The 13,578-nt window shown below is 43.7% G+C and overlaps 1 protein-coding gene across 1 annotated transcript in view; it reads left to right on the top strand.

Annotated features, from left to right (window-relative positions):
• The window catches only part of Col6a6 (collagen type VI alpha 6 chain), a 142,633-nt gene that overhangs the window by 109,702 nt on the left and 19,353 nt on the right, over positions 1-13,578 (top strand). The window contains exons 29-33 of the mRNA XM_059268521.1: positions 2,318-2,380; positions 3,569-3,604; positions 3,712-3,748; positions 6,486-6,497; positions 9,526-10,019. Coding sequence (XP_059124504.1) covers positions 2,318-2,380; positions 3,569-3,604; positions 3,712-3,748; positions 6,486-6,497; positions 9,526-10,019 — 642 coding nt within the window. The remainder of the gene's footprint in view (positions 1-2,317; positions 2,381-3,568; positions 3,605-3,711; positions 3,749-6,485; positions 6,498-9,525; positions 10,020-13,578) is intronic.

Below are 13,578 nucleotides of genomic sequence, written 5' to 3'. Positions count from 1 at the left end.
TGATTGGGAAGCTGGAGGACATGATTGGAGTTTGTCAGATACGAACTCACTGGACAATGATCTGATGGAACTCTGTGCTTAACAACCCTTCAAATTTCTTCTACCTGTTTCTGGAGAGTACAGCTCTGGATGTCAGTTTTCTAGAAGACATAAGGACAGTGAGAGCTGGAGGCTCGCACTCAGTGTGCATATTTTCATTTGGTTTCCTGGTTCAATGTGGTAATATCGGTCCTCAGCTCTACCCAGAGTCCCATCCCTGTTTTATCTTTGTTTTTCTTTTGCTGGTGGAGAAAAGTGTATCCAACTACCTGCTGAAAATGGAGAGTGGGGAATTCTTCTAGTGATTTCTCACTAACCCTCCTTATTTGGCTTCTTCACCTCTGCTTCTGAGGCACCTGGCCTCCAAAGCCTGAGTATGGTGACATATTGTTTGTAATCTGAGAAATAAAACTTGCCTGAAGATCAGAGGACAGAGCCAGTCACAGAGGTCAGGCAGTGGTGGCACACACCTTTAATCCTAACATTCAAGAGGCAGAGGCAGAGATCTGTCTGGATTTCTGTGAGTTCAAGGCCACAATGATCTGGTTCTGGTTTTTTATTATAAGATCAATTAAGATTCATGCAACACCTGGGCCTTCTGGGAATGTGTGATACCAAACCCGCTGGTTCTCGATTTCCCTGCTGCTGGCTCAAGATTCAGATTCCTCAGATCTGCCAAGCCATCTCTCACAACACTTAGCCGATTTCCAGGCTCCAAAACACTGAGACTTCCTTTTTTCCTGTAGTATTCATTTTTACTCTAAAATCTATTGTTAAAATATTAGAAATGGACAAAAGTATTCAATCTGCCTCTTTTTTTCTCTTGAAGATAAACATACCTCTTAAATAAAGTGAGGACATTAAGGGTTTTTTTTTTTCAATACTGTCAATATCATTTGGACCCTGGGGGACGGTAATGATTCTTTATTTCTCCACAGGCCATGCTTTTATAAATTAGTTTTTAGATAACTTCACTTATTACTGTAAAAGATATAAATCCTGTAGCATTAAAAAATTGTGTCTGTGCACACACATGTGTGTCTATCAATGGATATATGTGTATGAGTGCAGGTGCATGCAGAGGCCAGAAGAGGGTATCAGTTCCCCTGGAGCTGGAATTACAGGTTTGTGACTCTCTTGACATGGATGCTGGGAACCAAATTTGGAACCTTTGGAGAAGCAGGAGGTGATTTTAACCACTGAGAGATTTCTATAGCCTCTTCTCTATGGCATTTTGAATGAAGAAAAAAATATCGTTTCTTCAACAAAATCTAAATGCTAGCCTTTTCTAGGACAAACTGTATTGTTAAATTTGCATAGAAAAAATTCTTAACATACAGTAAACAAGACAACAGTTGTTTCTGTCATTATTTTTGCTGTTATGTCCTTTTCGTTACAGACATTTCCAGCCAACTGTTAAATGTTTTGTTGTTGCTATCTTTGTGTGGTTGGTTTTGTTCCCCCACCCCATGGATTCTGTGACTTAGCATGTGATCACAATTTGTGTGTGTGTGTGTGTGTGTGTGTTTCAATTTAGTTACCTTCATGTTCTTAAGAAAACCACTTTCCCTTGACTCAACAATCCTAGTCTTAATAATGTTCACTAATAATCAGAATTGTGTATATAACTTCATAATAGTATTGCTTGTTAACAGCATCAAACATAAATGCCAACAGCAAGGAACCAATTAAATAAATTACAGAATTTCCACACAGTAAAATACCATGAAGCCATGAAAAGTGATTTTGTGTATAAGAATATTTAGTAACCGAAATATGTATGTATATATGTATTAATGAATGCTTGTATATATGTATGTAAATTTAAAAAGTAGCAGAGAGTCAGGCATGGGAGTACACACCTGTCATCCCAGTGTTTGAGAGACAGAGGCAGGAGGATGGTGAATTGGAGGCCAGTCAGGGCTGTACAGGAAGACCTTATATCAAAGAAACAAAACCAAAATCGAGGCATCAGGAAAAAGTATGATACAAATCAGTTTTCAAAAAGACATCTTAATACCAACAGAACAAGAAAAGTAGCAAAGTATTCATAAGTAACATTTGAAAAACAAATTGTTGCTGGGGACCCCCTTTTGAGTATTTTAGAAATCTATCAATTTTCTAAATTGATGAAATTTAGAAATTTTCTAAGATGAAAATGGATGGTTTTGCTTCGGGAGTTCTACTTTTGAAATAGTGTCAGTATTTTAAGTTTGAATTTAAACCATTTACTTGATGTATAAAATATGGTTATAAAGTGAATTAATTCTGCTTCGAGGTATCTGCTGGGCTTCCAGGAGAGCCAGGATCCTCTGGGGAGCCGGGACCCCCTGGACGGAAGGTGAGAGGAAATATCCCCTGTGAGCTCTTTACACCTTGGAGGTCAGTGCGTGGGCACACCCCTCTCCAAGCCTACGTACCTCCTTCTCTGCTGCTTGGCCACAGTGTCCACTATCCCATGTGTTCTAGCAAAGGAGAGTTTGGGGCTAATTAAATATGTCTCTTTGGAGGGAGGAAATGGAGAAAGTGAAAAATCAGACCAAAATGGGGTTTCTCTTTCAAAATGTTTTTTTTTTTACATTTATAGATTTATGTATTGGGGGTGGGACACATGCCATGGCATACTTGTGGAGGTCAGAGAACAACTTTGGGAATCAGTTCTCTCCTTGCACCATGTGGGTCCTGGTGAATGAACTCAGGTCATCAAGCTTGGCTGCAGGTACCTTGACCCACTGAGCCCTCTCAGCAGCCTCAGATTTCATATTCTTATCAGTGAGTGTGGTTATCGGTCCAGTCGCTGTCTCCATCCTACGTTAGCAAGTGATCAATGAATACAGTGGGTGTGTGCATTCGGAAGGATGAGCAGTAAGTGTGATTAAGACTGTGCTCCTGTGGAACAGATCTGGGAGTTGGGTGGGGCACCATTGCATTTTTTCATTTGTTGTTTCTGTTTGAGAGAAGCCAGACTCTCCCTGTTCCAGGATGGGATTGAAATAAGAAGTTAAGCCAGTTTTGTTCTTTCTACCCTCCACCCAGACACGCACGTGTGTATATTCATTTGGGGAAGATGCTGAGATTAGCTTTTCAGGTGTTTGAGGCTAGCCCCTCTGTGCATCAGCCATGGATAGGAATGGTCTAGGCTCGGCTTTGACCTCTGCTTATGGTGGAAATACAACATAGGGTGGAAGACTCAGTCACAGGAGAGGCGTCTGGGAACAGGTAACTCAGTCTTTGCTAGTTGTGAACTGAAACGCCTGCTCCAAGGCTCTGTGGGCCACCCTCAGGTGGGCAGCCTGGTCAGGTTCTGGGCTTCTCTGCCAGGACTTGGGGAAAGTAACCTTGGAGGCTTGTGTGCACTCAGCGTTCTCTTCAAGGGGCAGTGAGTGTCCCACGTGTGTTCTCCGCTCCCTTTAACTTCATGGGAGTACGCCCTTTTCAAAGGTTCCTCCGAGCAGTGTTGGTGCACATCCTGGCTACCGAGGTGTAAGTGCACAGCCATAAAACAGGTTTCGCTTGTTTCCTTTCCTAGGGCATGAAAGGGGCCCGAGGGCTGGCTTCATTTTCCGTAAGTATCTCCTGTTCCCACACGGTACTCTGAGCATGCCTTTAACTTTATAAACTTCATGACCCAGAGATATGGTTAATTCTCTGTGTTTTATCTTTGAACCACAGACATGTGACCTTATTCAGTATGTGCGGGATCACAGCCGTAAGTACTCTCCTTAAAATAACGCTCATCCCCACTCCCACACACACACATCCCTCTGCACTCACGATCTATCAGCTTTCTTAGAAGGAAGTTAGGGAACTTGGCTCTCAGAACAGATATAATTTACCAACCAGTCTCTCCACATGAGAGATGTCATGAGTAAATCTTGAGTCAACAGGGAGCGGGTGGTGCCTATTAACTCCCTCTCTGGCTACCAGAGAGTGTGTTGGAGCCCGTTCCCAGTGTTGTGTAGTTATATACACTGGAGGCTTTAAACCTGTGGAAGACTGAGGTCAGAACTTCCCCAATGGTCAAGTCAGTCAGGGAAGAGAAGAGTCCTATTGAGCTGAGTTGGAGATGATTGCTGACGTCAGACAGTATTGACAGGACTGTGTTCGGCAGTAGGAAGAGGCAGCTGTGACGATGTGGGGGAACCCTAGTTTGGGTTTCTGGTCTATTGCTCCTTTCCTGGAAAGATGAACTTGACTGGGATTATTGATTGGCTTGTGAAATTCATAATAACACTTGTTCTGCCGATAATTTTCTCTCTCAAAAATACAAAAAGCAAAAAGGTGTTCAGATTTGGCAAAAAGCTCTTTGAATTTAAGATCCTTGTAACAGGGTGTATTCTTATCATTGTAAATATCAACTGATGTTGCAATTCTGTATTCACACCTTCATTGTGTCAAATGTTTGTTTAAATATGCACAATGCTCCTTGAGTAAACACAACAACTGAAAGGAGGCATTAAAAATTTCTTCAAGGCAATTTTGGGAGAAAAAAACAGATAAAGCAGGGACCATTTCTATAGAGGGCGTTGTTCCTAGAGACACAGAACTTAAAAAACAAATGTTTGTACGTTCATATGTGTGTGTGCTCCTGAGTGTATGTGCAACACATGCATGCAGTGCCCATGGAAGCCAGAAGAGGGCATCAGATCCCCTAGACTGGAGTTACAGATGGTTTTGAGTTACTGTGTAACTGGGAAGCAGACCCAGGTCCTCTGCAAGAGCAGCAAGTGCTCTTAACCACTGAGCCGTCTCCCCAAGCCCAGAGCCAGAGAATTTCAATGGCTCTAGAAACCGTTCAACCATGCTGCTCAGGACTCGGCCTCTCCGTAGCAGAAAGGAACGCTGGTGGGAATCAAAACCTATACCTTGAGTCCATGAAGATAGGCTGTTTTGAGGTTGAATTAGCACAGTCGGTTTTTTCTTTCTTGATGTGGGAGCCAAGTAGACAGTAATCATGAGTGGCAGAGCCACGAGCAGGGCCTGATCTTTCAAAGTGTGAGGGTTCCATCCAGCATACCTGGTCCAAAATACACAACATTATTTCAGGAGTATGACTTAGAGCACAAAAGAGTTAAAAACTTGTGTACTTTTTATAAAAGCATATGACCCTGTGAATACAGTCAGGACTCCTCCAAGGCCTGGCCTTGCGGAGGAGGGGACCTCTGTGAATGAGTGGCCCAAAGCAGCCTTGCTCAGTTGAACAATTTGCCCTGGTAGAGGTACCCCCTGCACCATTCAGCAGCCTCGCTGCCAGTCACACGTGGCTTTAGACACTAAAACATGAAGAATGTCACCTAGAAGCTAAATTTTTCATTCGATTATTTGAAATTTAAACAACTATGCATGCCTTGTAGCCAGGCACTATAGGTCCAGCCAATATTTATTTCTTTCAGAGTACGTGTATCACTTTCAATTATATGATACACAAACATGTCCATTTACAGGGCAATCTTCCCAAATCCCCAAACATTTTGAGTGCTGACATAATGTCACAAGTAGAAAAGTTCACACCTCATGTGACAAACTGTGGTCAAAACATGGGCACACTAAATACAATGTATATACTCATCTTCACTTTACACACATCAGAACATATGAAACATAATGAGTTTTGTCTTGAGACTTGGGTCTGCTCCCAAGAGATCTCATTATGTATATGTGTCAATATCCCACCTGGGGAAAAAAAAATCTGAGATCAGTAACACTAGTAGTTCCCGCCTTTTAGGTAAGAGAAACTCAACCCATGCAAGCATGTACTATGTGTACATAGAGACATATGCATGCAAATTTATATGTACATATGTATATGCATGTATAGCTGTACATATATGTGTATATATTTGAGCTTGGGATGTAGGTCATTGGTGGAGCACTTGACTAGCTTGGGCAAGAGCCTAGTTCAATCCCCAGCACTGTAGAAGACAAAAGGGATGTAACACAGTGGTAGGTAGAGTCCTCAGCTGGTCATGAGAAAGTGAGAAAAGCCCTGAGCTTGATCCTCATCACCCCATACCTCCTTTTAAAAAACAAACAAAACAAGAAAATCGAACAAAAGACACATACATGTTTGCACATATATGGTTGATATCTATAGATCTGTACATGAGAAATTATGAAGAGAGGTTGGGACCATCTAACTTCCCAAATCGAGCTCAGCTCCTGCAGTATCCTGTCCCCTCTCAGAGGGTCTCTACCTTCTGTGACTGGCTGCAGGGTGTTGATTTATGTTTCTGTTGTCCTGCCTCCCCTATCTCCTCCCCTCTGGAAGGAATCCCGCTATCCCAGGATGCAGGGCCCAGCTGCATTCTCTCCAGACATCTGTTGCCTTGAGTTTTGAGTTCGGCACACAGGCAGGCAGGGTTCCACTGCTCTGACTTCCCCATGCAATGTAGAACCCTGTTGTCCCACCAAGTAATAACCCGCTCTCTTTTCTTCTTCCTCCCCAGCTGGCAGACATGGTGAGTGATCAGCATTTACAGCGTGCTTTACTCAAGCTCTAAGGAAGGATGAGGTCAAGCATCGTGCTGCCTGCCAGCTGCTAGAACTTGGACCCGGGCTTCCTTTGCTCACACTCACAGCAGACCCTTGCCTCTAATGACTCATCAGCTGTAGCTGAGTTTCACTGCTCTTTCCCAACCAACTGAAAGGCCCTTTCATTGTTAATAATATTCTAATGGCGTGCATCACCATTCGCCTTCCTACCTGGTTTTTTAAAAATATCATTCCTCCCTCCTCCCTTCCCTCTTTCTCTCATCTTCTCTCTCCTGTCCTCTGTTCGTTTCTCTTCTCACGCTGCCTCTCTTTCTCTCCCCCCTCTCTATCATGTCCTCTCTGTAGTTCAGTGATTAAGGTGCAGAGGGGCAGAATGGAAGTAGGATCAGATAACGAGTGAGTGAAATGTGCAGTGGAGATAATGCTGAGACTTCCATAGCTCGTGCTTAACGTTAATTACCAACCTGGCTCAGTATCTTTTAGTCTCCTTTTGTATGTGTTTTACCAATGCTTATTATGGGATATGTTTATATAAACCCATCATCAGCCTGATATATATATATATATATATATATATATATATATATATATATATCCCCTTATGTAAATTCACCAGCCTTTACCCTCTGCTGATTCATTCCTTCAATGAGGATTTATTCAAAGCCTCCTGTGAGCTGGGGACAGAGTTGTCAGCAGACAAGATTCCCAGCCTTACACATTTCCATTTTCATGGAGAGTCCGAATAAAAAAAAAAACAAATGAAAGCATTCAGAATCTGAGATAACGCCCAGGCTGCACTGCAACCGAGTAGTGTCAGGGGCAGGGATGGATACTGTTTGGACCAGGGATCCTCTCTGAAGGGGTGAACTTGAAGTCATGACTAAAGGAGCCACCGTTTTCTAAGTGCATGGCAGGGGGATTCAAATCCCAGCATCTTGGAACAGGGCAGACCCAGACATTCCCTAGGAAGCAACAGAGCCCAGTATCCCTGTGATACAGTGGGGACAGGGGTGGGGGGTAAGGGGTGGGGATTGGCATGTTAAAAACAAATGGAGGTGGAGCTAAAGGCTACATCAAGCTGGTTGTTGTAGTCTCATACATATGATGGACTAAAATTCAGCTCTCAAGGAAAATCACAAAGTTTGCAGAAAATAGATGGACTTACAATGTTAAATGGGGTTACATAATCTCAGAAAATCATGTTCCCCCTCATAGCCTGTCATATGTAGATAAACAAAGGTATGTGTGGGTACGGTATAACGTGTAGAAAGAACAAGAAGTAATGTCAATATTAGGCAGTAAGGAAGGACTGAGTGCAGGTGAAGACACACGTCATGAAAGAGGGGATATAAAGCTAATTGTTCTAGTTTTAACTGTGCCATGGAGTTTTAGGTTTTCTTGTGGATAAGTGGACAAAAATATAATCGACAGTGGAAGTATAAAATCCAATGAGAGGCCCCACGGCTTCGGAAAGGCTGCTCTGTGGCTGTTCTTACTGTAGAAGTTCGCTGCGGTGTGTGGACTTTGGCTCTGGCTAATCTCAGTTTATTAGGAAGAAGTTTCAAATAAAAAGTTGCAATTATTAACAAGGCCAGAGAATGAGTTGGCAGCATGAGTTGGATAGTAGGCAGTGATGTCACCTGCTTTGTGGTGGCAGAAGCCATCGGAGTGTGCTCTCCAGAGTCCTTGGGGCTCCTGGAAGCAGCATGCTGGCTTCAGGGCTGTACTTCGAATTAGCCCTTACATAGTTTTTTCCTTGGAATCTAAAACTTTTTCTGTGTTTTCAGACAGTACTGTTCATCTTTTCTTCCCTGCATCTCTAAATTATACTGGCATCACTGCTGGGTTTTGCACCCTGTACAAAACAACCCTAACAGAGCTAGAAGCACCAAGTCCAAATTTAGTTATGAGTCACCTTTTAATTGTAAAATTAGCATTACTTTGATTTTGAAAAACATGTTCATCCCACTATAGGTTCAGAGGCTAATAAATTATGTCCCATCTCCCCTGCGATGGATGAGTTTGCTTTCAACATGGAGTATAACTGGCCATGGAGTCATTTCTTTTGTCTGTGAAGCTTTGTAGTTCAGAGTGACCTTGAACTTCTGATCTTCCTGGCTCTACCACCCAAGTGTGGGATTGCAGGCATATGCTACCATATCTGTTTTATATGGTGCTGAGGCTCAAACCCAGAGCTTTGTACATGTCATGTGACACCAGGCTGACTGAGCTACATCCCTAGACCTTTGTCCTCCAGGGTTTGTTTTTTTAATTGTATAAGGAGTCTCCACAGCTATTCCTTTAAAATCCTTTTCACGCGGGTGGTGGTGGCGCACGCCTTTAATCCCAGCACTCAGGAGGCAGAGGCAGGTGAATCTCTATGAGTTCGAGGCCAGCCTGGTCTCCAAAGCAAGTTCCAGGAAAGGCACAAAGCTACACAGAGAAACCCTGTCTCGAAAAAACAAAAAAAAAAGGGGGGGTGGGGGATTTAGCTCAGCGGTAGAGCACTTGCCTAGCCAGCACAAGGCCCTGGGTTCAGTCCTCAGCTCTGGAAAAAAAAAAATCCTTTCCACTTTGTTTTTATTTTCCTCATTAAGTGAAAACAATTTGTATTTTAACATGATTAAAGTGCAGATGCAGAAGACTATGCCTTTGAGCCAGCTCCTGTAGGGTAAAGGATATTTCCAAAAAGGTTCTAGTATGTAGAAGGAATTGGGTAATTAACTTACAGATTTAATCCCTAATCATGTTGATTTTAGACTGTTTTCTTTTGTGCTCATCTCAGGAGAGCACAGCCAGCTTTTAGAACAGCAATTTTAATGATTCAAGATGTAAACATTTAATATTTTATATGTTTTAATATTTGGGTTATTAATTATTTAATGTTTAAATGTTTGAATAGTTAGCATTTAAAATGATTTTGCTTTCCATGTATTGCTTTTAGGCAAACATTCTGCATGATAAGAGGCTTTTTTTTTTTTTTTTGTCTTTCAGAAAAATCTGAGTGCCCAGTGCATCCGACTGAGCTGGTGTTTGTCCTGGACCAGTCCCGGGATGTCACAGAGCAGGACTTTGAGCGGATGAAGGGGATGATGGCTTCCCTGGTTAGGGATGTCAAGGTCAGGGAGACCAGCTGTCCCGTGGGTGCCCGTGTTGCCATCCTATCCTATAACTCCCACACCAGGCACCTCATCCGCTTCTCAGACACCTACAGGAAGGATCAGCTGCTCAGGGAAATCGAAGCTCTTCCTTACGAGAGATCCTCCGACAGCAGGGATATTGGCAAAGCCATGAGGTTTGTCTCTAGGAACGTCTTCAAGCGAACCCTTCCAGGGGCTCATGTGAGGAAAATTGCCACGTTCTTCAGCAGTGGTCAGTCAGCTGATATCCAGTCCATCACCACGGCTGCCATGGAGTTCAGTGCCCTGGACATTGTGCCGGTGGTGATCGCATTCAGCAACGTGCCGTCCATCAAGCGTGCCTTTTCGGTGAGCATTGTATAAAACAGTTTTCGTTCATGTACTTCACCAATATTCACAAACCTCATGAAATACATAGCTACAGTTTCCTGCTTTCAGAACAGGTCATCCTGGTTAGCAAAATACAATGATAGATGCTTGATTGCTGATACCAGGCACGAGGTATCATTATCCTGCTGCATTCTCACAACTACTGTGTGCGAGATCGGAAATCATTCTTCTCGTTTTGTAGATGAGAAGACTGAGCCTAGAGAAGGTGAGCTTCAGGTGTGGGGTGGCCATGTCAGGACTTGATGCTCAATTGCTTGGCCACTGCTTCCCTAGCTACTCACCGCATTGCTTCTGCATCCAAAGACACTAAATCAGGAGCTAGTAAACAGGTGTGAATGTCCTTTAGATGATCATGGTAGTAGTCATTGCTGTGTGATTTTTAAAAGTTGTCTAATTAGGTATGGGGGCACACCCCTTTAATCCCTGCACTTGGGAGGCAGAAGCATGAGGATCAGGAGTTCAAGGGCTTCCTTACCTACATGGTGTGTTCAAGGCTGGTCTGGGTTATGTGAAAACCTGTCTCAAAACCCAAAATATAGAGGTCTAGAAGTAGCTCAGGCAGTAAAGTGTGTTAGGACCTGAATTCAGGTCCCCAGCACCCAGCAAAGGCTAAACATGAAACTGTACATCTGTAAGCCCAGAGCTGGACAGAGACAGCTAAAGGAATGGCTGAGCTCTAGGTTCAGCGAGAGACCCTGTCTCAAAGGTGGAGAGTGACTGAGAAAGACATCTGCACAAATCACATGCATGTACAAATACAGAAAAGAACACACCCGTATATCACACATCCACACAAACGCAAAGGAAGTAAACAGTTTTTTTTTTTTTTTTTTTAGCTTCCGTTATGTAAAGGTTCCCACTTTATAAAAGAAAAGCCATCCCAACCGAAGCTCTTGGATTAAGGGTTAAACCCAGCATGTGGCATCCCTCAGTGAACCACCTGTAATGGAGACAGCTGTGCCTAGATTCACAACGTCCCATTCTCAGCGGCTTCAATGCCAAAGACACCCTGGCCCCAGCCCGTCCTTCCGATGTTGGGGTCGTTCATGTGGGGCTCCAGACAGCAGTACAAGAGTACTGGAAAATGTGTCGTAAATAAGTCCCAACATCTGACAGTTACTTAGAGAAGGGAGAATAAGGAACAAACATCGTCTTCAAGCGAAGACTTACAGAACGTTAGCTGCACTCCCACCCGACCGAGTGAGAGGCAGCGGAGAGAGGAAACTTTGGGTGGGTCGAAGCCAGAACTTCCAGGAACCATTTTGACTTACCGTGGTTGTGCATTTAGATTCGACCCAGTTGGTCAAAACATCACCCTCTTGGGACACTCTGGTACCGAGGCTGTCACTCTGCCATCTGTGTGTGACTGGTTTTTCCTAGCAACTAGAGGCTGGCACCATTGTCTCATGGGCTTTTCCAGCTCTGTAATTTCTGAGACAGCATCGAAGCAACAGGGTTGAAAGGTACTTATCTGTGAAATAAGGAGAGTGGTACCTCGAGATGATGTAAAGAGTAAGTGATGTAACACTGTGCCTTGGGGCCTAGAACATTCTAGCAAGCACAAGGATGATCACTTTGACTTTTTTTTTTCAGTAGCTTAATGACGTTTAATACTAATGGGGCCAGGGTAGCACAGGAGCTGAAATTGCTATTAGCATCACTGGACTAACTCACAATTCTATAAACAGAAAAGGCTGAAGTGTCAGAAGAACACTCTGCGTAGATTATAAAAGGCTGTGGCTGGGCTAGGCACATAAAGCCTGGACATTCTGTAAGTGATTTTGGTGACAGAGTCCTTCTAAGTCCCTCAACTACTGGCTTTATTTAGTCATAAAACAAAGGACAACTTCATAACCTGATGCAGACACTTGGTGGCATTTGTGAGAGGCGTTTAAATGGAAGGGCTCCACCCACTCAGAAAGTACACATACAGAATATAACGTACAGAAGTTATTTTGGTTTGGGGTTTGTTTTTCAACTTTTACATGTTAACAACCACAAAGATAGGAATCTAGATTCTCGAGTCTACCTAAATTTTCTAGAGACTGACTCTCTTAGTGAAGACCAATTAAAAAAAAATCCTTGTGGGGTGCGGAAATGGCTCAGTGGTAAAGCACTTTGCCTGAGGACCAGAGTTTGAATCCCCAGAATCCATGGAAGTTGGGTGCAGTCCTGAGTCCTTAATCCCAGCACTCCTACAGGGAGATGGGGGCAGAGAGGGAACCTCAGAGGCTGGTGGGCTAGCCTGGAGTACACAGCAGGGAGACCCTGCCTCAACCAAGGCGGAAGGGATGACCTATACCACTGTTGTCCTCTGACACATGCCAAGAGCACACAAAGCTTAAGTTTTTTAATTTTAAAACAACATCAACAAGCCGTGTGGATCTGGGCAGCAGCAGGTGAGTGAAGGATCTGAAATGAGAATCTGAGAGATTGAACCCAGGTTGATTATTGTTCAAATGTTTAAGGAGGACTTGAGTTTGCTGGGGCTGCCCTGGGTTCTACGGATATAAGAAGGAACTGGAGGTCTCTAAGCCCATTCTGCCATTGGGGGGCCTGGGTATGCTGTCTAGAGGGGCTTTAAACAGAGGCAGTGTGCCGCTGGCTAGAACCCAATGCCTGACTATAGGTGGAAGGAAACCCCTTTGCTGTTTCTATTACTGCCTCTTCTTCCTTCTGTACATTTTAATTTCCTGTGCTTTCCCTGTACTAAAACTATTGGTTTTCATTATTAATTTGTTGTTGGTTTTGGTTTGTTTTTGAGACCAGGTCTCAGTATGTAGTTCTGGCTGGCCTTGAACTCACAGAGATCAGCCTGTTCCTGCCTCTTGAATGCTTAGACAATTTTTTTTTAAAGAAAAGAACTCAAAACTCTAGTAACATGGTATCTGAGGGTCGTATTTTGAAACTTCTTCATACTTATCATGGCTTGTCTAGATCTCAGTTAGGCTAAAATCTGGTACCTGTGCAGTTATTTGTCAGAGACACTAAAGCCCTGGTCAGCCTCAGGGTTTCTACTGCTGTGATGAAACACCAGGACCAAAAGCAACTTTCAAGGAAAGGCTTTATTTTGTTTATACTTTCACATCATAGTCCACCATGGAAGGAAGTCAGGACAGGAACTCAAGCAGGGCAGAGCTTAGAGGCAGGAGCTGATGCAGATCCCATGGAGGAGGCCACTTACTGGCTTGTTCTCTATCTGTTCCTCAGTCTGCTTTCTTAGAGAGCCTAGGACCGCCTGCCCAGGGGTGGCACCACTCCCTGTGGGATGGGCCCTCCCACATCAGCCATTGATCAAGACAATACCCCACAGACTTGCCTACAGGCCAGTCTTAAGGGTGGCATTTTTTCAAATGTGGTTTGTACTTCTCACATAACTCTAGCTTGTGTCAAGTTGACATAAAACTATAGCTAGCAGCCGGGCGGTGGTGATGCACACTTTTAACCCCAGCACTTGGGAGGCAGAAGCAGGTGGATCTCTGTGAGTTCGAGGCCAGCCTGGGCTACAGAGTGAGCT

Source organism: Peromyscus eremicus, chromosome 7 (assembly GCF_949786415.1).
Source record: "Peromyscus eremicus chromosome 7, PerEre_H2_v1, whole genome shotgun sequence".
NCBI classification, from domain to species: domain Eukaryota; kingdom Metazoa; phylum Chordata; class Mammalia; order Rodentia; family Cricetidae; genus Peromyscus; species Peromyscus eremicus.
The sequence above is the reverse complement of the archived record's forward strand: the minus strand, read 5'-3'. Positions and strand labels throughout refer to the sequence as shown.